Source organism: Acartia tonsa, chromosome 1, assembly GCF_053477335.1.
Source record: "Acartia tonsa isolate MP-2025a chromosome 1, ASM5347733v1, whole genome shotgun sequence".
Lineage (NCBI taxonomy): Eukaryota > Metazoa > Arthropoda > Copepoda > Calanoida > Acartiidae > Acartia > Acartia tonsa.
In genome coordinates, this window is record NC_137260.1 from 3,542,740 (window position 1) to 3,570,589 (window position 27,850).

At 32.6% G+C, this 27,850-nt stretch overlaps 1 protein-coding gene and 1 long non-coding RNA gene across 2 annotated transcripts; both read left to right on the plus strand.

The window, feature by feature from the left end:
* Window positions 1-2,954: 2,954 nt before the first annotated feature.
* Window positions 2,955-23,763, plus strand: LOC145320903 (uncharacterized). Its single transcript, XM_080162844.1, has 11 exons — window positions 2,955-3,106; window positions 3,776-3,848; window positions 7,974-8,102; window positions 8,579-8,646; window positions 9,091-9,145; window positions 10,169-10,243; window positions 15,739-15,787; window positions 16,120-16,199; window positions 21,970-22,043; window positions 23,532-23,608; window positions 23,758-23,763. Exons 1-11 carry the CDS (start codon window positions 3,079-3,081, stop codon window positions 23,761-23,763), a joined length of 714 nt encoding a protein of 237 aa, XP_080018970.1. The 5' UTR covers window positions 2,955-3,078.
* Window positions 23,764-24,727: 964 nt separating this feature from the next.
* LOC145330817 (uncharacterized) lies at window positions 24,728-26,752 on the plus strand. The gene is made up of 3 exons (XR_013883565.1): window positions 24,728-24,775; window positions 25,485-25,616; window positions 26,505-26,752. It is a non-coding gene; the product is annotated as an uncharacterized LOC145330817 (long non-coding RNA).
* Window positions 26,753-27,850: the final 1,098 nt, after the last annotated feature.

Consider the following 27,850-nt stretch of genomic DNA (forward strand, 5'->3'; position numbering starts at 1 on the left):
CCCGACCTAAACATTTTCTCTTTGATTTTCTTCTAAAAGATTTTCTGTGCTTTTTAGATATTTTTCCTCTATAGATTGACTTAACCTTTAGTGCAAACAGCCGTTACAGATATTTTAAAGTCTTTAGAATAAAAAATAATGATTAAAACTGTTGTTTTTAAGCGTCTTAACCTTTGCCCCTCCCTTCAAAAATATTTTTGTATGGGATACCTAAAAAGTAAAAACTGACATTTATGGTGTTATAATGAAAACAAAATGAAGGAATCTATTTTCATTTATTAAATGTACTACCTTCTAACTTGATATTTATAAAAACCACTGGGATTTATAAAACTACCCAAAATAAAACATAAAGCCCATGTTTGGCTTGGATTAAGAAACGGATATTTAAAGTAAACGCTCATTTTTATCTCTATTGTATTTTTATGATCCTAGAAGGGGGTAGAAACGTGGTATGGGGTTGGGGTATAGGGAGAGGGGGTGGAGGGGTTAATAAGAAGGAAGGAAGCTTATACTTAATGAAACACAGCCAGGGAAATGTTTTCTGAAAATAAAACATAATATTTACAAAGGGACACATAAACCTTAGAGGAAAAGTGATTATTCCAGTCTGTCTTCAAAAACTGTTATGTAATATCCGCTGAATTAGAACCGGTTCTCAGTCAAACTAAAAAATCATGTATAGCATAGTACTACAATTTATTTTATACCAGTTTTGTTATAATTAGCCTGGGCTTTTGACCGCTCTACTGCATAAATTACTTGTTGATAACAATAACTGCATAACACGAAGAAAATAACATAACATTTAGAATTAACACTTATTATTTTCATCTGAAGAAAAGTTAGAGGCAAAATTATACATTTTTACTTCGACATTTTTTAGTAAATAATAATTATTCCTCTCCCCGACCACGACGGACGTACGAACGTGCCTCCCCCTCTCCCTCCCACACCCCCAAGACCTTTGAATTTGTACTCAAAAATGCAAAAAAAAAGTCCCGTGTGTGTGTTTTTTTATTATGCAATTAAATCACTTTTTGCGTATTAATTTTTAGGTCAAATTTGATAATTTATTGACATTTTTTATAATAAATCAAATAAACACAAACTAAGCCCTTTAATTTAAGCGTCGAAGACATATGACGTCACACACACAGCTTTGTTGACTTTGAGATCGAATAGGGAGGGGGGAGAAAAGGGGAAAGAAACGCGCAGATTTGACAGTATGCCGCGCTATATTATAAAAAGTAAATAAGGTTAAGAAGATTCAAAATATTCATCTTATTATTATTTGAAATAGCCTTTTTAGGTATATCAAGGGTTGGAGGGGACATTGGACTGTAAAATTTTTATCTGTACCCAAATTTTTAGACCGTACGTTATCTTGGTGATTCCTATAGTAGTTAGATAAGATTTAGACAGCGTAGCAACTCTATAATCGTTACAAGAACGTCAATTTTAAGCATGTTGATTTTTAATTTAACAACAAATTTCTATGTGATATAATAATCCAGTTGACCTGATTTTTAGAATACTGATTCCTAGGATAACAAAGTACAATGTAATAAGCGAAGCATCTCTATAACCAATTCCAAAAAATGTAAGTATGTCTTTATATATTATCCTGCATTTAAACTGTGTTTCAACAAATTATATTCTAATTATTAACTTCTGACACTCTACAAGTGTTAATGTTCATTTGCTCTACCGTTTCAGAGTTCGCTTTTATGGGTGTTGTCATAGATTAAAGAATGGTAATATTTAGAATTTGATAAAATTTATAAAGAAACATTAATTATGTATGAATTATTATTTTTGAAGTTGTGTGGGGTTCAGTTAGGGTTAGAGTTATCAACAAAATATTATATTATATTAGAATTAGAGTTAAGATCTCATCAACCTTTGGTATCACAATTAATGTCGCCTTCCATGGGAAAATTCTGCAAGAAAAAAAACATTCAACATTGATACAAAAAAAAGCAAAACTAAAATTGAAATTCAGTGTCCACAACCTTCAAACATTCAGCGACTGAAGACTCAGCCGATTAAACCATTGTCGTTTTGAATTTCGTCAACTGCAGCCAAGCAGCTACCGAGTCCTGGATAATTACACTTAATGATTATTCTGTTATATGTATGCAAATTTAGTATATCGAAAAAAGGAAAGCCAGTTACACAAATAATAATAATTATAATAATAAACTCATTTTCTATTCTGAATAAAATTATTCTCTGGACTCTAATTAGCCTTTTGAGACGAACCTTTTAATTATTTATAGTAAATTGATTGATTGGGCACAATATCTATTGAATTTCAAGCTTTGAAAAAAAAATCCTCCAACATTCTAATTGCTAACAAGGATGATTTTGTCAAATAAAGAAATCTTATTCAGTTTGTTTTTGCAATCTTATATGCTAAAATTTTACATTTATATTGAAGATTTAAAAAAAAATTTATGTAGTATTTATCTAAAGTTAACAGAGCATAGCTTTATTGATCATATTTTTTGTCTTTTAATTATCATTAACTAGCTGCTTCGCCCCTAGCCTCTAGGGAATTTGCCCTAAGTGGTTTGATTAACCTAATTTTTCGTATTTTAGATTTAAAAGAAAAAATTTATAAAAAAAAATTAGGAGGGGATTTTTTTGGGGTGGGGGGATTTTTCTTTTTTCGGTGATTGGGGGTGTCAGCGCGCCTAAGAAGAGTACAGCCTAATCGGTTCAGCGGTTACTGATATCTTAAGCTTCAGACAGACAGACATCGTTCTACTTTGTATTATAGATAGCTTTAAATCATTTTAATTGTCTTATATTTTAGTAAGATATTAAAAACATTTTCTAATTTTGAAAAATTATTTAATTTATTAAAGGGGATTTGGGGGGGGGGGGGATAAATGTAAAACCCACACAACACTGAAAGGATATTTCAATTTAGTTCTTATTAATCGGTTAGTTGATATATGTTTGTGAAAGAGGAAAGTCAACGTTTGTTTCATGCAAACTTTGCATAAATAATTAATATCTAGAAAATTGTGTTTTTATTTATATTGTAATGTAAGAGAATTGTGTTATTTTATGAAAATGCTTAAAACTCGAATAGAAGGTAAAAAAACATTTTGTTTTGTTGCACAAACTTTATCGATTTTATTTGGTAAAAATAAAATAGGCATACATATATTAGAATAGGTTTAATTTAAATTGTGAATTTTAGACTTAAGTAAAGCATTCGATAGTACCCAAACTAATTCATTTTAACATTCACTATACAAAGATAAAAATAATTCTTCATGGAGTAATACAAATACTTTGACATGTTTCAAAGATTTGACATTTAGATTTGTTTCATAACTGAATCAATACAGAAATAATATACCAAGTTAGTTAAGTTAAAAAATCATAAACAAAATAACGACAAAGAAAAAAGCTGAAAATATAAATCTTATAATACTTTTATAAGAGCAAATTTTGGTATGCTAGAATCATCTTAGCATTTCAAACTTTGCATGATGATTCCTGTACCAGTTAGGTAGCTTTAGCAACTCTATAATCATTACTAGAAAGTCTGTAAGTTCATTTAACATACATGTTTAAAGTGATGTAGGCTCCTAATAACGTGATTTTTAAATGTTGATTCTTGGTCAGTTCTATGATCCGGTACGAGTCGAATCGGTGGGAGTTTTTGGTGTTTTTTTTCGCCAGCTGCAAGTATTACTTTATCAGAGTAAATGAAAATCTGGTGCAACATTCAAGTGAAAATATATCCTTTTTTTAGATCAGCGAAGATTGTCCCTCTCAGTGACAACCATAGACAAAGATCAGCTCATACCATCACTATCTAGTAAAGGGTAAATAATAGTTATTTAACATACTATAGACAGCTTTCCACGGATATAACAATGAAAAATTAAAAGAGTAAGACCATTTTTGTTAGCCCTGAAATGTTTGTTTATGAATTTTATTTTCATTTCCGTGGAAAATTATCTGTAATACGACGCTATACATGATGTTTCATTGTGATTGAGAACCGGTTTTAATCCAGCGGATATTAATTGGTTTCGAAGCCATACTGGAAAAATTATATTTATATGCTTAGAATTCTCATTTATTCTAATTGGTTCAAAAAAAAGTTAGAGAAAAATGACATTGATATATAGATTAAACTGTTCCCTATAGTTTAATAAACACCCTCTCACATTAGTTGGCTTAAAAACTTTAGCCACTTTCAATATATTTTGATTAGTTGGTACAATCTAGCAGTGTTAAAGCTTTCCACCAATGATTTTACACCATGATAGGGATAATTTCCCCTCCCCCCCTAAATTTATGAAGTTCTTTATAGTGCCTATAAAAAATAGATAAAGGAATAGTTGCATGAAGTGCATTTAAAAAGTTTGATGGCAAGCAAAAGTTATAAGAATACCATCTAACATATACAATTTTGTATTACAATAATGAGCAATCAATTAGGCACCACCAAAATAGTCAACATGCTGTTTTTGTGAAAACAGGAGAGTCATTTATGTTGCATATATCCAAAAAATATGATTTTCAAGTCTTAATGTCTTTAAACTAACTCGTAGAAAAATTGAAATTCTTTCAAATATATGTCCTATCCTATAGACGTAGTTTAAACTATTTAACTGAAAAAAATGCAGTTCACTAAATTCAAGTTTAAATCCAGAATGACGTCATATTAGAATAATGGATTACCCTAGTATGACGTCATTCGGGATGTTTTTGCCAAATTAATCCCATTTTTATATGCACTATAAACAGCTTCTTAATGTTATGACATACATTAATTTATCGCGCATTGTCTTATTCCTTATGATCCCTTCTCTAGCTAGATTACATAAATAATATACACATAAAATATTTTATGTGTATCAGAGAGAGAGAGAGAGAGAGAGAGGGAACAATGGGCTGTATATTACACCAGTCCCCAAGGTTTTATAATATCATTTTCGTATTCGTTGGCTTAACAACTTTGGTGACTTTTTAAAAATTTTGATTGGTAGCTTTATTAAGTTGAGTGTTCAAACGTTTCAACCACTAATTGTAATATGTAGAAGGGGTAATTTTGTGTATCATCATTGGGTTGTGCATCAATTTATAGGCCATTGTCTTATCCCTTTAGATACCTGTGTGTGTGTTGTTTAAGCACATTTTACGCCATAACCAGAAAGTTCCTGATCAATTGACAATGACAAGTATGCAAAGAGAACATAGTCACATGAAAGCATTAATTTTATACCTGGATCTTAAAGAATAACACAATGGGCAATAGATTTATGGGGAATAGTCCCTTTCGTGGCAACGCTTCTTAAGGGGCGATTCGTCGTATTTTTAAAATGGCTTTTTATAGGTTATTCTAGGTTAAGTTAGGTTACATTGGGTTAGGTGCTTGCCCTACAGGGTTAGGCAATTGGCCCCGCAGGGTTAGAGCCCCCCGCAGGGGCTAGAAATAGGAGAAAAGATACTGTGAAAAATATGAAGAATCGCCCCTTAAGGTGCGTTGCCACGAAAGGGACTATACCCGATTAATGTATATCCCCAATGATGATATACAATTCAGATTACAATTTATTGAAAACTTGAGTTCTGGGTGATTGAACCATCTAACCAATATATATATAATAAAAGTTCAAAGTCTTTGAGCCAACGAATGAGAGAAAGTGTATAAAAAACTTGGTATAATCAGACGATTAACATTTTAACCAGCGTTTCGGAGCCGTTTGATTTTGGTGCGGCTCCGGCTCCGTGGAGCCGTCTGTCAAGAAAGACTGGACTTATTTTTTTTCTTCATAAAAAATATTTTTTATTTTTTGACTTTTGAATGTTTTCAAAGTTCAATTTTTGATAAAAATGGACTTAAAAAGGGCATTTGCACATGACAAAACAGAGTTACCAAATTATAATTTTAAAAAAATCTCTTTATTTATCTAGTCCGGAGCCGGAGCCGTTTTTTAACGAAAATTACGGCTCAGGCTCCAGCAAAATATGACGGCTCCACGGCTCCCGGCTCCGACTCCGAAACACTGATTTTAACTGTTAATTTTAGATTTTCGGCTATTAGCATAAATAGGTTGCCGGCTAGCTGTACATATTAAGACAACGAGAAATTGATCCATCCGCGGCTACTTTAAAGAAAGCAAATTATTTCATTGTTTTGTGGACAAAGTAAAACATCTAGTAACTACTTAGTCAATCTATTAATAAATATGGATTTATTCATGAGAATATTTTCCAAATAAACATAATAAATATTATTCTAATAGCAAGAACAGAAATATTCATAGATTGGGAAGTAAATAAGCAGCCAGGGACGTCCAAGTGTATTATTTTCAGGGAGGTTTAAGTGGGAATTCTAATGGTTTTTTAAAATTTTGGTGGAATGAAATAAGAGGTTTCAAAGTTTGAGGGGAGTAAACACCACTTTACCCCCACCCTTGGACGTCTATGCTTAGAATCTCTGCTCTGGAAAAATAACCTAAAATGACTTCAACACACACATCACTTATTTTAATAATAAACTAGCGGATGGACAGACAGACAGACGGCCGTAAAGACATCATTACACTTTGTATTATACAGCAGGGAACCTAAGTGGTAGGGCAATCGAAGATAGAATTATGTGTGCCCAATTATAATGAACAAAACTACCAATTATGAAAATAGAATTATTCATTGAATATTTTTTATATGTAGAGACCAATCAAAAATTAACCTATACCCTCAAAGTAAATTAGCCCACAAATGACAGAACGTATTTTTATTTATTTAAATATAACAAGAATTATAGATAAGCTGTAAAGATATTTATTTTTACTTTTTGCTTTCTGTTTATTTATTCATATTAATCTCATGTCCATTGATCAGTTAATATAATGCAATATTTCATATCTAATCTAAATATTATTCTAGTATATTTTTAAAAGCGAAGCTTTTCTATAATTAGGGTCGGTCCGTCCGTTCGTCCGTCCGTAACGGATAGCTTTTTTCGTTAATTTAGGCATGTTAGAATTGTCCTATCTATTTCAAATTTTGCATGGTGATTTCTGCAGTAGTTTGATACAATTTAGAAAGCGTAGCAACTCTATAATCATTACCTGAATGTCCGTACATCCATTTTAAACATGTTAATTTTTCTACTTTTTAAACAACAAATTTTTATGTGATCTAATTATCCGATTGATCTGATTTTTGGTATACTGATTCCTGGGAAAACAAAGTACAATATTATAAGCGTAGCAACTCTATAATAAAGTCCTAAACATGTAAGTATGTCCATAAACATTATTCTGTATCAAGCAGTTTTTCAAAAAATTTACTTACAATTTTGCTTCGACTATTATACATTTATATTCTGATTATTCAGTTCTGACATTATACAAGTATTAATGTCCGTTTGTCCTACCGTTTCAGTGCTTCGCTTTTATGGACGTTGTCATCCTTGTTTTATTGATGACAATTATAGGATGCTTCTGTATGAAACCGTTGAAAATGATAGAAAAACTTTACACTTTGTCTAGAAAATTTGAATGACGAAAAATTTTGAGGGAAGGGACATTGAACTGAAATTATACTTGACCTCCAAATTTTCTAAAATTGTCCTACTATTTGTTGGCTTAAAAACTTTGGGGGTTGATACTAAATTTTGCTAATTAATCCTAAAAACTATTTAACAATGTCAAAACTTTTATTATTAGCTAAGAAGGCATATTAACGATCGTTGAATTTGATAACCAAATTTTCGTATTTTAGATTTTTTCTATGGGCGATTTCTCTTCAGAGGGTGGTGGTACCCTAACCCAACATAGTTAAAAACAAGAACAACTAAACAGTGCCACAACCAACACAACTCTAAGTTTATCTTATTATTAAGGAAACCGTATGGACCCAACCTAATAGATGTAGAACACTAAACAGTGCCACAACCACTACAGCTCTAAGTTTATCTTATTATTAAGGAAACCATATGGACCCAACCTAATAGATGCAGAACAACTAAACAGTGCCACAACAAACACAGCTCTAAGTTTATCTTATTCAAACCTATCCAGCCTACTTGGCAATATTGTACCCAACAATTTATCCAGGTAATCATCAAAACTTGGAGCTGCGCCCTTTCTAGAAAGGAAAGGGGGGGGGGGCAAAATGGACTAATACCGACGCTTTTTATAGTGCCTACCATTGGTCCATTAAAATATGTATATTGTGTGGCCTGCCCTGGGTCATTTTGTCTATGTTTTGGCCTATCATTGGTCATTTGTATTGTATGACGTCATTTTTTCATAAGCACTATAAAGAACTTCATGGCTAAGACCATCTTGGCCTTATGTAAAGCTTTACTAAATATAAGAACTCGATTAGTTCAGTGGTTAGCAAGATCTTAACTTACAAACCAAAACTTATAACCTATTTAATAAGATTAGTGCCTACACTCTCGAATCCTCTCAGGACTTTTAAATGGAAAGGGAGGGGAGTAATCGATCCTAAGCTACAGACAGACAGAAAGACTTCTTGGTACTTTTACATAAGTATTAAATTAACTAGCTGCATATATTTATTGCAGACACCTGAAATCTGAGACAGAAAATGGTTTCAAGCACTCGGAAACATGCAGAAAATATTTAGCTTCTGGTAAGTTGATAAAAAGTAAACTTTTCGTATTTTAGATTTAAAAAGAAAAAGTAAAAAAATATTTTGGTGGGGGATTTTATTTTTTTTTTTTTGGGGTGGGTATTCGAACCTTCTTTTTAAATTTTAGTTTAAAAATAATTTAAGTAAGGGGTGTCCGACCCCCCAAGAAAATAGCTTAAAACCATCACAGGACCAGTAAGTATATTCCCTGAAGAGTATAGCCCAATCGGTTCAGTGGTTTCTGAGATCTTAAGCTTTAGACGGACAGACAGACAGACGGACAGACAGATATCGTTCTACTTTGTATTATAGATATTTTATAAATTATTATTTACCTAAGAATATAATTTGTTAGTGAATTTAAAAAAAAGATATTATTATGATCTTATTGACTTAAGAATAGTAATTTTAACTGAATTTTTAGAAGTCCATTCTAATTTGCAGGAAATCCACGAAGTCGCTCTTCCCCCTTATCTTCTATTAAGGAAAGACAAGAGAGGTAATGTAAATCTTTGTGAAAAGGGAAGCTTTTCTATAATTAGGGTTTGTATGTTTGTACAATTACATCCGTCCGAACGTCACAGTTAGCTCTATTCGTTATTTTAGCCAGCTATAAGTTTTGCTTTATTAGAAAACACGATAATTTAACGTAAGATCCAAGTAATAAAAAATCTATTAACAGTTGATACTTTAAAAGATACCATCCTAAATAACAATCTTGAATGGAAACTGTCATCCTTGCTAAAAGAGAAGTTTTTCTATAACTACCCATCCGTACGTCCGTCCATAACAGATAGGTCATTTCGTTAGGATGGTTCTATCAATTTCAAACTTTGCTTTATGTAGTATAATTATCCTATTAATCTGATTTTCGGAATACTGATTTCTTTAACAACAGGAAGCTTCTCTATAATCAAGTCTTAAAAGTGTATGTATGTCCTCAAACAAATTTAAGCAATTTTAATTAAACTTATATGTTTATGATAAATTCACTGAGTGAAAAAGTCTTTGATACTTCCCAGCTATTTATTGAAATATATTTCGGTGGACATTGCACCCTCTTCAGTCTAAATGACATAAATCATATTAATTTAATTTACATATTAAAAGATAGGTAAAAATAAAGAAATTTGTAGAAATATAAAGGCAGAAAATGTTGCTAAAAAAAGAAGAAAATAATATGATCAACCTTGAGTTTAGTTGGATGTTAAAAGTAAACTGAAAGGAATTTTTTTAGCAGGAGAAAATAATCAGCAGGGGGGGGGGGGGGGTGTTTAAAAAATACATTAATATACATGAATTTTATTATTTAACATTTTTATATGAAAAAAACTCTTTTCTTTTTTATTAAATTATCATTCAAAATTAAAGTTTACTTTTATTGATAAAGTATTTAGAATTAGGTTATGCTGTTTATATTCTGTTCATTCAGTTCTGACACTTTACAAGTGTAAATGTTCGTTTGTCCTGCTATTTTGCTTCGCTTTTTTGGATGTTGTCACCCATGTTGAACTTATTTTAGATTTGGATCAAGTTTGCGGGGCCGAGTATCCGGAAGCTTGGATGAGGAGTCCTGTGACTGTATGGCAACAGCAAGGTTAGATATTTGGGGTATTGTCCCTTTCGTGGCAACGCCTCTTAAGGGACGTTTCATCGGATTTTCAAAGTAGATTTTCCCATATTTCTAGTCCCTGCGGGGCAATCATCTAACCTTACCTAAAATAACCTATCAAAAGTTACTGTGGAAATACGGATAAACGCCCCTTAAGAGGCGTTGCCACGAAAGGGACTATTCTTAAAATTTGTTATGATATTGAAGTCACTCTATAATAAAGTCTGTTGTTTAGTCCTTTATTAGAGTTTTGGTTTGAATTTTTCCAACAATTACCTTACACAATATTAACTTGATAAATGATGTGTTTTGTTTTATAAATCAGTAGAGGGTTAAGTAATTTTTTGCCTAACCCCTATGGGACCTATACCTACAGGTTCCTTTTACCCAATGTAACCTAACCTGACATAAAATAAAACAAAAACATACGAAAAATAACTTCCCCACTCTAATTTGATTTTTTTCAAAATTCTTTTAAATGTCTCCCGATGAAATATTTAATTGTTGTTTATTTTTGTAAAACAATAATTGCAACTACCAAAATATACCAAACAAAAAAGAAAATAATTAAAGCGTATGGTGTGGCCAAAATACAAGAACAGCTATGTCCATTAAAAGAGAAGCAATTGAAGATTTGCGTCATATAGGTTTATTAAATTGTAATTGGAAATAGTTATTCAGTATGGCTTTGAAACCGATTAATATCCCCTGGATAAAAACTGGTTCTCAGCAATACCGAAAAACCATGTATAGCAACGTATTACAGACAATTTTCCATGAATATTAAGATAAAAATCATAAAATTATTACCAGTTTTGTTAGACCGGGCCTTCAGCTCCTCGAGGCTAACAAAACTGATGTCAATCTTTTCAATTTTTTCCCCTTTTTAATATCCGCGGAAAGCTGTCTATGATTACTTTTCTTGTAAATTACCGATATACAACAAACAAATCAACATTGGAAGTGTCATAATTAAGCCTCGCTACTAAAACAATTAAAACGTAGAAATAAATGATTGAAGGACAGGCTAATTTTAAGGGCTCGGCAGCCGCGTGTTGATCAAAAAAAGTTCGTAAAAAAAGGACCAAGGAAATCTTTTGCAAAAAAATGGGGGGGAATTTTTTTGTTTTTGAGGGGGGTTGGGGGTGTCCCACTTTCCAAAAAAATAGCCTAAAACCACCACAGGACCAGTAGGTATATTCCCTAAAGAGTAGAATCCGATCGGTTCAGTCGTTACCGAGATCTTAAGCTTCAGACGGACGGACGGACAGACATCAAGCTACTTTGTATTATAGATTATAAAAGACAATCCATAATTTTGAAAATTTTTGTTTTTTTGTACACTAGCGAGTTTTAATTTTAGGCTTATGCGCGGCTGCCGAGCCCTGATAAGTATTGAACAATTTCTATTGAAATTATTTGGCAGAATTACTTATATTGCAAGTAAACAAATAAACCACCCATTTTCTAAAAAAATAGTAGCTGCATCCCTAGCCTCTAGTGGCCCTGTAATCAAATTGGTAGCCTAAAACCATCCCCAAATAAATTTTTTAGAAAATCTAGATGAGACTTTAAAAATTTCTTTAAAAACCGCATAATCAAATGTCATTAAAGTTTAAGTAGATTTATGTGAACAAAACAACTTGTTCTAGTATTTAATTTAAGACAGTACATTGGGTCTTAATTTGTTTAAATATGATTAAATATACATTGACCATTGACAAGAAAGTGATCAAGTATTAAAAATTAAAAGAAGTAAGGGCAATATATTATGTTCAACTATCAAAATTTATTTTTTTAGTTTATAAACAATTATTGACGATAACGTCCAACAGTAGCAAAACTGAAATAGACAGACATGGACAGACATAATGACAAACAGAAAAACAGACAGAAGGACAAATAGAAGGTCAGACATAAGTACAGACAGAAGTATAGACAGAAGAACAGACTGAAGTACAGACAGAAGGACAGACAGAAGGTTTGGCAGAAGGACAGACAGATGGACAGACAGATGGACAGACAGATGGACAGACAGAAGAACAAATAGAAGGACAGACAGGACGGACAGAAGGACAGACAGAAAGACAGACAGAAGGACAGACAGAAGGACAGACAAAAGAAATGACAGAATATCAGATAAAAGTACAGACAGAAAGACGGACAGAAGGACAGACAGAAGGACAGACAGAAAGACAGACAGAGGGACAGACAGAAAGACAGACAGAAGAACAGACAGAAAGACAGACAGAAGGACAGACAGAGGGACAGACAGAAAGACAGACAGAAGGACAGACAGAAGGACAGACAGAATGATAAACAGAGGGACAGACAGAAAGACAGACAGAAGAAAAGACAAACACAAACACTTTAGAAATAGCTTCACTAATAAAAAAAATAGGTATACCTGTCATTCGAACGCTTGTCTTAATTTCTACCCGTGGCTAATTATTTCTTGCTTTTGGTTTTGTAGACAGAAAGCTAATTGGTCTATTAAGTTGTTGCATAGCTACTTTATAATTAGGGTAACCCATAAGAAAGTCTGTGTATTCAATTTACAATTTTGCAATTGCTACTGGTAGATTGATACTTTTCTTGGGATCTAAAGGGATAAGACTATGGCCGATAAATTAATGTACATACCCAATCATGATACACAAAATTAACCCTACTGTAGATTACAAGTATTGGTTGAAACACTTGAACATTCAACTTAATGAACCAACCAATCAAAATTCAATAAAGTCCCCAAAGTTGTTGAGCAAACGAATGAGGAAACGTTATTATAAAACGTTGGGGACACGGGTAATAAACAGCCCATTGTCCCCTCTCTTTGTGGTTATTTCATATGGATATTTTTATCCTATTCAAGAGAAAGAACTCATATAATATTCAAACATATCAAAAAATCAATACGTATTTATGGTTGTGGGTAATACAATACGTTTTTACTATTTTTAGGTTTTCACTTTAATATTCAATTTCTTTAAAAGCAAAACTTTTGTACATAAAGTGAGTGTTCATAAGCATAATCAGAAAGCTAAAAGATAGAATTGTGTTTGAAATGTCCTATCGAATTTAAACATGCCTTAGGATTTCTGTAACAATATGGTACACACTGAGAAGCATAGCATCTCTACTATAATTAAAACCATTCAAAAAAAATTTTATATGACATAAGTGTTCTGAATGTTAAAATGACGAATTCTTAAACGATTAAGTATAATGGTTAAAGCTTTCCAATAAACTTTTACTTTTTTTCTAATTGTTATTCTAATATTTTATAATAATAAAAGTGCTACTTATCTAACTATATGAATGTTCGTTTGTTCGACTTTTTGATACATAAAGCTTAGCTTTTATTCAAGCTTATGTCATCCTTGTTCATTTTTATTATTCCATTTATTTCTAATGGTTTTTACACATCCAATATTTATAGAAACCAAAAATAAAGCAATAAATAATAATTTTAGTTCACAAGAACGAGTTTAATCGAAAATGTCCTTAATCATTAACATAAAAAAAAACAGTGAGTACAATTTAAATGAAGTCTGTCTGTTTGTACCTAAAGATCTAGTTAACTGTTGTAACCGTTTTACAGTGAAGCTTCATATAGGTGCAATTATATTTTTTAGGTATTTTGGGTAAGGGTACCTATACCCTCTCAAGAAATATGGCCCCTGGAAAGAAATCCCCACCCAAAACAAAATGTAACAATTTCTTTTTCAAAACATAATGGATACTCCTCCCACCTCTTCCCTCAAGTTCCCCTATAGGTATATAGTGTGCGTAGCCGCTAGTTCAAAATAAAGAAATAAAAATTGTATTAACATTTAATTGTTATAATCTACAGTTCAATCGTCCAATTAATTAGGCCTAAATTAGAATGCCAGTAAACATTAAGACTTGTTAAGGTAATAAAGTTAAAGAAGAGAGGAGGAAGGGGTTAAATAACTGTTGAAGACCTCATAACGCAATCCTATAGGTCAAATTTTCAAAATGGCCGAGTTTTATACATAGTTTATCATTTTAATCTATAAATCTATTGTTGAGGTTAAGTAATTTGAAATGAAAGAAATCGTATTATAGGCAGCCTTCCGCGGATATTGAAATGAAAAATTATAAGAATAAACTGATTATTTTTGTACAATACGATGATGTGCATTATTTTTCAGTATGGCTTATAAACTGTTCTTATCCAGCAGATATTGATCAGTTACAAAGCCATGTGTGACGTCATAAAAATACATCTAAAAAGGAAGGGTGAGAGAAGAAGTGGGAAAGGAAACCCCCCAAAAAAGAGTTTAATTTATACGTATTTTTATGACGTCACACATGAATTTTTCCGTATCTCCCCAAATACAGTTCATAGGAAAAAAAGGTTTAATTAATTCTTGTTCCTCGTATTATTTCTATTAGCATGAACTAGATCGTTTATTAATTTTTCCTGCTAATTATCCTTTACCTAATTTACTGCGACAATTTATTTATTAATTAGTTGATATTTCAATTAATTAATAGTTAAAACAAAGGACTAGCTCATGGGCTCTGCTTTTTTTTCAGGGATTTTAAGGGGTAAGCCAATGGAAAATTAATTGATGTACATCCCCAATAATGATAAACATGATAACCCCTTCTGTAGATTAAGATATTGGTTGAAAAGTTTAGTCACTGCTAGTCATGAACTAACCAATCACATTTAAATAAAAGTACCCAAAGTTTTTAACCTATGAATAGGATAACATGGTTATTAAAATTTGGGTACCCGTGTAATTTACATCCTAGTGTCCCCTACCTTCATGGTTATTTTTATAACCGACATAAATTAAAATAAATGTTTTTATGTCAAAATGTATGAACCCATAGACGTCCAAGGGGGGAGGGGGGGGGGGTAAAGTGGGGATTACCCCCCCCCCCCCTCAAAAATAAAAATCTCTAACAAAATTTTTTTTTGCGTTTTTGCGTGCTTCGCGCGCATTTCTAATACTAAATATTTAATAAGATTTAAATTACCCCCTCTATAATTTTACCCCGGGTGTAAATTTTAGGGGGGGTAAACAAAATTTACACCTACAAACAGATTTCAGGGAGGTAATTACCCCTCCCCCCAAGCAAATTTTACCCCTGAAAAAATTGCGGCGCTTTGCGCGCCATCTTACCCCCAACCTTATAAAATTTTTACCCCCCCCCAAAAAAAACAACAAAAAGCTTGGACGCCCCTGTATAATGAACCTCTACCAAAATTAAGTTACTGCTGCCATATATACATCTAACCCTGGCATTTACATAATAATTGATTTTAGCTCAGCTTTTATTCAATTAATAGAGGGTTGGGTCACTATAATTCCATTTATAAAGTTTTATAAAATATAATTTTTAAAATACATATCTACTAAAATTAAGTGAAATAGGAGAAAAAGTTATCGTGAAAATACGACGAAACCCTCAACTTTTTTTAATAGGTTTATCTTTTATTTTAGGACACCAACTGAGAACAGACGCACATCCTTGGATGTTGGAACTATTCAGGTTTGTAATTTTATACACTAAATTACCCTAATTAACCTGAATTTTGCTAAAAAACTATCATATTTATACATATAGCCTCGCCCCAATAAGAATATCAGAATTTAGGTTAGTTTGACCTTAACAAAGCATTTTCACAAAAACAATTTTTTGCGCATAAGCATAATTTTTTAATCGAAATTCCAAAAATCTAAATGTTTGAATTAAAATTGATAAATAATCACTGGAATAACATAGAAATAACTTTTTTGCACTCCCTTCTTTGAGCTGGTGTAGGCGAATCCACTTGATTTTATGATTTGCCGTTTTTTTTGCTGATGTCTTTTTAATTTTAGAGTTTTCGGTGTGACTCAGCTCTGCCCCTGAAGCTTGTGGCATTAGTGGATGAAGAACAAACTAAAACCTATCATTCCAGGTGAAAAATATTTTTGGTTCTATAAAGCTTAGTATCGCTCACACTGTTTGTTTGTATGTCTTTCTGCCTGTCTGTCTATAGGTCCTTATTTCTTTCTTTCTGTCTTTCTGTCTGTCTTTCTGTCTGTCTATCTTTCTGTCTGTCTGTCTGTCTTTTTGTCTGTCTTTCTGTCTGTCTTTCTGTCTGTCTTTCTGTCTGTCTTTCTGTCTGTCTTTCTGCCTGTCTTTCTGTCTGTCTTTCTGTCTGTCTGTCTCTCTGTCTTTCTGTCTGTATTTCTGCCTGTCTTTCTGTCTGTCTTTCTGTCTGTCTGTCTGCCTGTCTTTCTGTCTGTCTTTCTGTCTGTCTGTCTGTAGGTCCTTATTTCGTTCTTTCTGTCTGTCTGTCTGTCTTTTTGTCTGTCTTTCTGTCTGTCTGTCTATCTTTATGTCTGTCTTAATGTCTGTCTGTCTTTCTGTCTTTCTTTCTGTCTGTCTTTATATCTGTCTTTCTTTCTGTCTGTCTTTCTGTCTGTCTTTTTGCCTGTCTTTCTTTCTGTCTGTCTTTTTTCTGTATTTCTGTCTGTGCTTCTGTCTGTCTTTCTTTCTGTCTGTCTGTCTTTGTGTTTGTCTTTCTGTCTGTATGTCTTTGTGTTTGTCTTTCTGTCTGTCTGTATTTCTTTTTGTCTTTCTTTCTGTCTGTCTTTCTGTCTGTCTTTCTGCCTGTCTGTCTTTCTGTCTGTCTTTCTTTCTTCCTGTCTGTTTTTCTGTCTGTGTTTCTTTCTGTCTGTCCTAATATTTCTCACACTGTCTGTGTGTCTGTCTTTCTGTCTGTCTTTTTGTCTGTCTTTCTGTCTGTCTTTCTGTTTGTCTTTCTCTTTGTCTTTCTGTCTGTCTTTCTGCCTGTGCTTCTGTCTGTGTTTTTGTCTGTGTTTCTGTCTGTGTTTCTGTTTGTGTTTCCGTCTGTTTTTCTGTCTGTGTTTCTGTCTGTGTTTCTGTCTATGTTTCCGTCTGTGTTTCTTTCTGTGTTTCTGCCTGTGCTTCTGTCTGTGTTTTTGTCTGTATTTCTGTCTGTCTTTCTGTCTGTCTGTCTGTAGGTCCTTCTTTTTTTCTTTCTGTCTATCTGTCTTTCTGTCTGTCTGTCTGTCTTTATGTATGTCTTTCTGTCTGTCTGTCTTTCTGTCTGTCTGTCTTTCTTTCTGTCTGTCTGTCTGTCAGTCTATCTTTCTGTCTGTCTTACTGTCTGTCTGCGTTTCTGACTGTGTTTCTGTCTGATTTTCTGTCTGTTTGTCTTTCTGTCTGTCTTTCTTTCTGACTGTCTTTCTTTCTGTTTGTCTTTCTTTCTGTCTGTCTTACATTCTGTCTGTCCTTTTGTGTTTCTTTCTGTCTTTCTTTCTGCCTGTCTTACTTTCTGTCTGTCTGTCGTTTAGTCTGTCTGTAATACGTAACATATGAAACGCTATTAGAGTGCTCTTAGACAGTCATAGCTATTAAGAGTATGTATATGTTAGATAATCTCTTTCTTTTTCCTAGCTGTCCAATTTTTCAATTAATGGATTGAACAGATGTATAGCTGAATTTTTTAATCAGCATATAGTGCATAAAAAAATGACGTAATACATCACAAATGACCAATGATAGGCCAGTATACATTTTAATTGACCTTTAGAAACTGGAGTAGTGGAACAAAGTGACTCAAAAATCAGCCATTTGACGTCATAAAAATGAGGGATTTTCCATATCTTTTTAGAGGTTTTCTTTCCCACTTCTCCTCTCATCTCCTCCATTTTTATGACGTCACATGGCTGTTTTTTGAGTCACTATGTCCCACTACTGTACTGGCCTATCATTGGTCAATTGTATTGTATGACTGTTCTAAGAATATCAATAAAATTTTTTCCTGTTTTATTATGATTAACTTCAAATATAGATCTTTTAAATAAAATCTAAAAATGTTGAGTGTTGATTCTGAAAAAGCAATTAACTCAATAAATATATTTTAGATTAGTTAGCATTAAATTTCTTTCATTTATTAAAAGCAAAGCTTTTCTATAATTAGGGACGGTCCGCCCGTACGTCCGTGACGGATAGTTTTTTTTTGTTAATTTAGGCAAGTTAGAATTTTCCTATCGGTTTCAAATTTTGCATGGTGATCCCTGTAGTAGTTAGGTACAATTTTGAAAGCGTAGCAACTCTATAATCGTTACCAGAATATTCGTATGTCCATTTTCAACATGTTGATTTCATTTTTTTAACAACAAATTTTATATGATCTAATTATCCAATTGATCTAATTTTTGGATTACTGATTCCTGGGACAACAAAGTACAATATTATAAGCGAAGCAACTCTGTAATCAAGTCCTAAAAATTTAAGTATGTCCTTAAACATTATCCTGCATCAAACAATTTTTCAACAAATTTACTTACAATTTTGCTTATTCTGATTATTCAGTTCTGACACTCTACAAGTGTTAATGTCCTTTTGTCCTACCGTTTCAGAGCTTCGCTTTTATGGATGTTGTCATTCTTGTTTTAATAGTGTATATATTCTATAATATGGATAATTTCGTTTGTCCGTCTCTACGACTGTAGGTACAGAATTTTAGAAATAATAAAGCTTTTCTCTTTTATCTGATTATTAGCGGCTAAGCCCATAGAGGCCTCTAGAAGCACATTGAATGTAAAGGAGAACCATATCAGTTTAGCAGTTAGCGAGATACTTTGATACAGACAGACAGACAGATCCTGTAACTTTTATATTAGGATTATTCTTTTATATATTCCCCTAGTCACAGAAACAAGGATGACAATATCCATAAAAGCAAAGCTCTAAAATCTGAGGGAAAAAACGAATAGTAACTCATGTAGAGTGTCAGAAAATTGTAAATTGTAAAATTGTGTAAATACAGGATACAGTAAAAATACATACTTTCATATTTAGGATTTGATTATAGAGATGCCTCGTTTTTAATATTGTACCATGTTGTCTTAGGAATCATTATTTTAAATAACAGATGTATAGGATAAGTTTTCCATAAAAAATTGTGTAGTCAAAAAGTTGAAATAAGCATTTTTAAATTTCGAACTTTAGAGATGCCTCGTTTTTAATATTGTACCATGTTGTCTTAGGAATCATTATTTTAAATAACAGATGTATAGGATAAGTTTTCCATAAAAAATTGTGTAGTCAAAAAGTTGAAATAAGCATTTTTAAATTTCGAACTGTAATTTAAAAACAAACTTATTAAAGGTAAAATGCAATTATTATTGATATATTTTAATGAATTAGTCTCATAAATGCATTTTTAATCCAGGGACGGATTGGACATAGGGTTGTTTATTACACCAGACACCAACGTTTTATAGCGTTTTCTTATTCGTTGGATCAATTTTGGGGACTTTGATTGAATTTTGATTGGTTGGTTCTTCAAGTTGATTGACCAAACGTTTCAAAAACTGATTGTAATCAACATAAGGGGTAATTTTGTGTATCATCATTGGGGATGTAACAATTGTCTTATCCCTTTAGATCCCTGCTTTTAATCAATATCTAATATTCCTTTAAAAAGGGTATAGACAAGATCAATCAAGTCTTCAGTAGAATTTTGCAAGTTTTATTAAAAGTTTTTGGTGCTTTTACACAAATTCCCTGTTGAACATTAATACCCCCCCCCCCTCCCTCTAGTTTTAAGATAATACCTAACCTCTGCAGGACCTTTAACAACAGTACCTAACTTAAAAAACAAAAATCTAAGTGTCTGTCTCTTTAACACAAAAAGCCAGTTGAGTACTGATTAACGCCTCTTAATTTTAAAATGATTTTAAAAAAGAGGGGGAGGGTTTGTAGTTCCAATGCTCAATCCCTGCAGCGTAAAGCACTGACCCTGTGGTGCCCTAACTCTGCGAGGACACAAAGTAACCAATATAACCTAACCTAACCAACAAACAATTTTATGACACATAAACAATAAACAACAGAGTGTCATGATATTTTGTATCTTTTGAATTAGAAAAACAGCCCCCCACCCTTCTCAAACAATGTGTTTGTTTGTTTGTTTGTCTGATTTGTTAAATTCGCTTTTATGAATGTAATCATTTTATAAAAGCATATTTTTGGGGTTTTTACATTATTCATATTCTAAAGTATTTTTGTTGTTTTTTTTTATGATTTTTCTAGTTATTGCTAACGGGAAATAATGATAAAATTAATGATTAAATCAATCATTTACTTTCTCAATTATTAATTTATTTACATGGTGAATTATTACAAAAAATAAAGACACTTATTTTACATAATGAGGCAAAGCCCAAAATAATAAGATGCACAGTTGCACGGATTTATTTTTATATTTTTATTTTTTAAATGTTATATATTATTAAGAAACACGCCCTTATACACCCAAAAATAATGGCTTTATTATTACTTGGATCTTGCACACGATTATCATTTAGTTTAATAAGATGAAACTTTTAGCTGGCTAAAATAACGAATGGATTTGGCCAATTAGTGTGCAAATATCACACAGAGGCTAGAACCATATTTTTTTCAGAAAGAATTGATGAGGGGGGGGGGGAGGGTTCTGCTTCAGTAAAGCATTTAATTATTCAAAATTGTAACACATATCGGTAAAATAAATAAATATGTTTTCTTATGTGTCTGTCATTTATTCTGATGTTCTTCATTCATATATCACTATCTACTCCTTTATTAATCCCCAAGCAAGGAGGGGTCTTTGTTCTATTTATGAAACTATTATAAAGGTTTTGTATAACGTTTTCTTAATCGTTGGCTTACAATTTTTTGATTTGTTGTTTCATTAAGTTGAGTGTTTGAACGTTTCAACCACTAATTGTACAGAGGGGTAATTTTGTGTATCATTATTGGGAATGTACATCAATTTATCGGCCATTGACTTATTCCTTTAGAATCCTGACTAATCCCACATTTCTTTATCTGTAGGCCTTATTTGCATCTAGTGAGCAAGGTTGATAAACAACAGATTCTTTATGCCTAAATTACCAGGAATCTCCACTAATCTTCATTACTTTATTTGTAGGCCTGATTTACATCTTGTGAGCAAGATAGATGAACAGATTCTTTCAGAAATCTCCACTAATCCTCCATTACTTTATTATAGGCCTGATTTAAATCTAGTGAGCAAGATGGATAAACAACAGATTCTTTATGCCTAAATCACCAGAAATCTCAACTAATCCCATTACTTTATTTGTAGGCCTGATTTACATCTAGTGAGCAAGATGTATGAGCAACAGATTCTTTATGCCTAAATCACCAGGAATCTCCACTAATCCCCCATTACTTTATTTGTAGGCCTGATTTACATCTTGTGAGCAAGATGGATGAACAGATTCTTTATGCCTAAATCACCAGGAATCTCCACTAATCCCCCATTACTTTATTTGTAGGCCTGATTTACATCTTGTGAGCAAGATGGATGAACAGATTCTTTATGCCTAAATCACCAGGAATCTCCACTAATCCCCCATTACTTTATTTGTAGGCCTGATTTGCATCTTGTGAGCAAGATGGATGAACAATAGTTTTTTATGCCTAAATCATCAGGAATATCCACTAATCCTCCTTTTTCATAATAGGACTGATTTGCATCTATTGAGCAAGATGGATAAACAACAGTTTCTCTAAATCACTAATCCCCCATTACTTTATTTGTAGGCCTGATTTACATCTAGAGAGCAAGATGTATAAACAACAGATTCTTTATGCCTAAATCACCAGGAATCTCCACTAATCCCCCATTCCTTTATTTGTAGGCCTGATTTACATCTTGTGAGCAGGATGGATGAACAACAGATTGGCTCCAGACGAAATTCTCTTCCCCGTCCAGGTAATGGATTTATTATTACTTGAATATTACACCAGATTATCATGTACTCTTTTTATAGTGAAACTTGTAGCTGGATAAAAAAACGACCTCCCCCTCATCCGCTCCCTTCACCACATCCCCTCCTAAGATGAACGAATTGACCAATAAATAATGTCCATGTTAACAACCTGAAATGACAACAATTTTCCCCTGTCATAATATCCATGCATATTCTGTTCAGGTACAAATATAAGGGTGCTTTTCCTTAAGGTGCCTATCGAGCACCGAACACCTCCTTTATTTTTGAAAGAAAAATTAAGGGGGGGGGGGATATCGCTTGTGACCCTTGCGAGAAGATATAATCCTGTGGGGCCTATGTATGCAGTGCCCTAAACTAACCCAATCAATTTTCTTCAATTAAAGGGGAGAGTATAAGGGTCGGTGCCGGCTATTGCTATTTCTAATTAAAACATAATTTCGAAACCGGTTAATATTTGCTGATTTAGATCCGGTTCCCAGCCATACTGAATCGTTTAACATAAAATTTCCACGAAAATTAAAATAAAAAGTTCTACAAATTAAAACCAGTTTTGTTAGAACGCAACTTCGGCATATCAGGGCTAAAAAATGGTTTCAAAATTTTTACTTTAATATCCGCTGAAAGCTGTTAATAATACGATGCAATAAATAACTTATCTATAATTAACTAAATTAATTTCAGACTAAATATTTTTAAGTTATTTTCAAAGAGTTTTCAAATAGACATCAAATTTTAAAGATCCTCTTTCAATAAGACAAAATCTAATATAAAATTTGAGATTTTAAAATTAATTGAAATAATCTAGTAATGGATTTATTATTACTTGGATATTACACCAGATTTTCATGTTCTCTAATTAAGTGAAACTTGCAGTGGGCTAAAATAACGATACCCCCTTTCTTCCTCTTTACCCCATCTCCCTTCCTTCTACTTGGTGAACGAACTGACCAATTAATGAGCAACCTAAATTGACGACAATTTTTCACCTGACATAATATCCACGTATATTTCATATCCATTAATTTAGCTCTAAATATCCGGTTTCATATTTTCTTAATTGAAAGCAAAATTGGGCGGGAAATGTACTTAAATCTTCTTTTTATTGTAGGAATAAGTCAATGAAATACAAATATTTGTTTATGAAATTTAAGTGCACTTCGGTTAACAATATTTGGAGTAAGATCAGAGCGGGGGATAATTTAGATAAAACTGGTCCTCAAAGTTTTATACATAAAGTTAGCAGCGAGGCTTCTCTATATTCCGAAATAATCAGCTCGTCTATCTGCCAATCCTTAAAAGAGCGGCATGGGAATAACGTGAATTTCTCGGCTGCTATTCAGAATAGACGTTTTATATTTTCTATATATTTGTTGTTTATAGCCATTGGACTTTTAACTTGATTCTCTGTACAATATACATCTAAAATTTCTGTGTAGCTACTTATAAACGTAATAATGACTTGTTTGTAGAGTTAACAGACTTGAACACCCTGAGATCCGCACTGCCTGTTGCAAGAGCTGCTCAAGCTTTTAGAAAAGGTGCCCAGGTAACAAAATTTTAATATGTAACATTTATATATAAGTAACAGGATGACTGTAAGGTAGGATCTCTCTAACCACTGTACAGATATGGTTCTTCTTTACAGTGAAGCTTTTTTATAGTTCCTGTGACGGTTTTAGACTATCTTATTTTTAGATTTAAGATTTTGAGATGGTTTTAAGCCATTTTCCTAGTCCCTCTATGCTAAGATGTAACAAGATGTCTGACTGAATCTCCCTAATCACTGTACAGATATGGTTCTTCTTTACAGTGAAGCTGCTTATAGGTCCTGTGACGGTTTAAGGCTATTTTATTTTTAGATTTAAGATTTTGGGATGGTTTTAAGCCATTTTCTAACCCCTCTATGCTAATGGTGTGTCCGCTATTGTATAAAAGTAACAGGATGTGTGTCTGTCAGTAACTTAACTGAATCTCTCTAAACACTAGACAGATATGGTTCTTCTTTACAGTGAAGCTGATTATAGGTCCAGGGATGGTTTGTAACTATTTTGGGAAAGGTACCTTCACTAAACTAAAATAAAACTTTAATCCTCTAGGCCTCTAGGGGCTGAGTAGATAAATAATTTTCATTATGCAGCATAATGGAGGAGTGGGGGAGGGATTTGGCATCGGACTGTAAATTACACAATAAGAAAGCCAAAGGTTTATGAACTAATTTTTTCATTCTATGGCATAACAACTTTGGGGACTTTTCTTTTCAGTTTTCAAAACTTTTCCACTAAGAAATTTATATTCAAACGAGTAATTTTATTAGTGGCATGGTAATTGGGCATGTACATCAATTTATCGTCCATTATCCTATCCCCCAAGATCCCTGATCCAATTAGATGAACTATGACAGGGATGTAAAGGAATAAGACAATGGCCGATAAATTGATATTCATTCCCATTAATAATACACAAAACTACTTCTTCTGTAGATTACATTAGTGGTTAAAACGTTTGGATACTCAATTTAATGAACTAACCAATCAAAATTCAATAATAGTCCCCAAAGTTGTTAAGCCAACGAATAAGAAAACGTTATCATAAAACTTTGGAGACTAGTGTGAAAAAAACAGTCCAATTCCCCCCCCCCCTTTTTATTAATAAAATGTTTAGGATGATAAAGGACGGTTGATAGAGCCTATGGTTGTGCCAACAGTTAATATAGGTAATTGTCATAGGAATCGCCAATTAGATTAAAGGGATAATTGGGAGTCAATGTAGCGTAAAGTTCAAAATATACAACATTAACCCATGTACTTTTTAGTGAGGGGAGAATGTCGCTCAAAAAAAAATCTGACGTCATAAAAATGAGGGATGAGGATGAGGTGAAGAGGAGTGGGAAAGAAAACCCCTAAAAAAGAGATGAAAATCCCTCATTTTTAAGACGTCACATGCTGATTTTTTGAGCGACTTTCTCCCCTCACTACTTTTAAGTAATGATTATAGAGTTGATACGCTTAAAATAATTTGCATATTTTTTTTTTTAGAAATCTTTATGCAAGATATAAAATCTAACATAAAAATACTACTAGGTTTGGTTGTCCCTGACGGACAGACATACGGACATGTCAACAACATACATATTTAAAAGAACCTTCGCTTTGAAGGATAGTTTAACCTATTTTCCAGTAAGGCATCGAAACCGATTGATATCCGCTGGATTAGAACCGGTTCTTAGCCATACTGGAAAATCATGTGTAGTATTACAGACAATTTTCTACGAATATTTAAAGTAAATCATAAAATTCACAGGTAGCACAGGTCACAGGTAGCACAGGCCATCGGTGCTTTAAAAAAATAGGTTTAATCCTATAATATTTTATTTTGATAACTACGGAATGCTGTCTATAATACGATGATATAAATAATTACAGTACCGAGTACACCAATGGTTCGCACGAGCTCAGCGGTCATCAACGTGACCGACAACTCCCCTGTCCATCATGGCGGTCATACCACCGGTCATATACCTGATGTGGATAGGAGTAATGTGTCCCCTTCGAAAGGTAAGCTCACATATGGAATAAAATCAGGGCTCGGCAGCCGCAACTACGCCTCTATTTGAAAACTGATTGTATTTCTCTGAGGGTTCATATGCCGAGCTCTGTACAAAACTCACCCCTATCATACAAGGGTTATTAAAATAAGATTTTGTTATTTTGGAGGAATTTTTAGGGCACAAAGTTTAGTGCTCTATAGGCAATACCATTATGTAGTCGAGTAATCAGTCAGCTGAATCTTAGTTTCCGATTTTGTACATATCACCCTCATCCTATCTCATTATTTACTACTAGCTAAAAAAGCTTCAAACTTCCAAAAAAAATTTGAATGTATCATTTTGCAATAGTTGGGTACAATCTGCCGTACAACTTCGGAAATTAGGGAACAAATGGGTAATCAATTTTCAGTTGATCATTTAATCACAATTTAGTTTGTAGAGTAGATGTTGATTGGGGTCAACATTGATGTCTTACGAAAGTAAAGAGGCATATCTTCCAAGGATGGAGGGGACAATGGGCTGTTTATTACACTAGTCCCCAAAGTCTTAAAATAACGTTTTCTTATTCGTTGACTTTTAAATCTTGGGGGCGTTTATTGAATTTTGATTGGTTGGTTTACTTTGTTGATTGTACATAAATTTACCGGTCATAGTCCTATCTCCTTAGACCTGATCACATTTACCAAATGAAGTACTAATCAAACCAGTTTTTTAGCCTCGAGGTGCCGAAGGTACGGGCTAAAAAAAACCTGGTTTTAATCTTATGATTGTACATTTTTATATTCGTAGAAAGCTGGATATAATACGTACAATGCTAGACATAGCTTTTTCGTATTGATGAGAACCAGTTCTAATCCACCGGTTTCGAATAAATACGAAAAAAAAATTATTTCAGAGTCGAAGAAGCACAAAAAGAAAACCAGATTACGACGTCAGAAAACAACATAAACATAAAAAATCATCAATAATCATTATCATTATTTAAAAAAACACTCCAAAGTGAATTAAAGTAAAAATATCACTTAAATGTATATTATTAAAGACAAAGCTTTTCTACATTTATGGTCTGTCAGTCTGTCAGTTACGGATGGCTCTTTACGTTATCTATGAATGTTAGAATTGTCCTATCAATTTCAAACTATATTGATTCCTTTTAACTATAAGGTATAATTTAGAAAGCGTAGCAAACTAATAATTAATACTAGTAGTACCATTTTAAGGATATAGATTTGTGGCCTTTTAAAACAATATTTATATGACAATCATTTATTTCATTTTTGGAATATGGATTCCTAGAAACATTAGGCATGATGCTATAAGCAAAGCATTTCTATAATCTAGTATTTAAGTAATTATGGAATATATTTATACGGATTTTTTATTCAAACTTTTAAATAATATTCATTAATAAATTTGTTCTTCTAATATATATTATTTGTTAATGTACGTTTGTATGACTTTCTGATTTATTGAACTTCGCTTTTTATGAATGTTGTCAACCTTGTATTTGTATTTACATTTGTGTGTGGTATAGACTAAAAACAAGTTTTATATTGGGTCTAAATATCCAATCATGCTATTTATTTATACATACAAGCTCAAACAGAATTGTATACATAAATGTAACACAAGTAGTCTATTCAGGGAGGGAGGGGACATTGGGCTGTTTATTACACTAGTCCCCAAAGTTTTATAATAACGTTTTCTTATTAGTTGGCTTTACGACATCGAGGGTACTTTTAAAGAATTTTGAATGGTTGGTTGATTAAGTTTAGTGTCTAAACGTTTCAATCACCAATTGTTATATAAAGAAGGGGTAATTTTGTATTATCATTGGGGATGTAAATTAATTTATGGGCCATTGTCTTATCCCTTTAGATCCCTGCACAAGTAGTCTACGGCTTTAAGTCAACTAAATCTTCATAGTAACTATCAAATGTTGTTACAGTTTAGCAGAAAAAAAGGTTAATTTTATGATGGTAAATTAAAGAAAAAGTGTATTCTCCTGTATCTTAATCAATTGCCTTTATATTAATAATTATTTATCGCATCGTATTATAGACAGCTTTCCGGGGATATTAAAATGATATGATCAAACCAGTTTTGTTAGCCTGGAGGAGCTGAAGATAATTAGCTAACAAAACATTTAAAAATTTCATGAATTTTTATTATTCCTGGAAAATTGTCTGTGATAAGATGCTATACGTGATTTTTCATTAAATCTGAGGAACCGGTTCTCTA

What these genes read in the sequence shown, in the direction of transcription:
- LOC145320903 (XM_080162844.1), top strand. Translation starts at nt 3,079, where the DNA reads ATGAAAATGCTTAAAACTCGAATAGAAG. An exon ending in GTACCCAACAATTTATCCAG is followed by an intron (nt 8,103 to 8,578) that starts GTAATCATCAAA and finishes TATTTATTGCAG; the next exon opens with ACACCTGAAATCTGAGACAG. An exon ending in TGGATGTTGGAACTATTCAG is followed by an intron (nt 15,788 to 16,119) that starts GTTTGTAATTTT and finishes TTTTAATTTTAG; the next exon opens with AGTTTTCGGTGTGACTCAGC.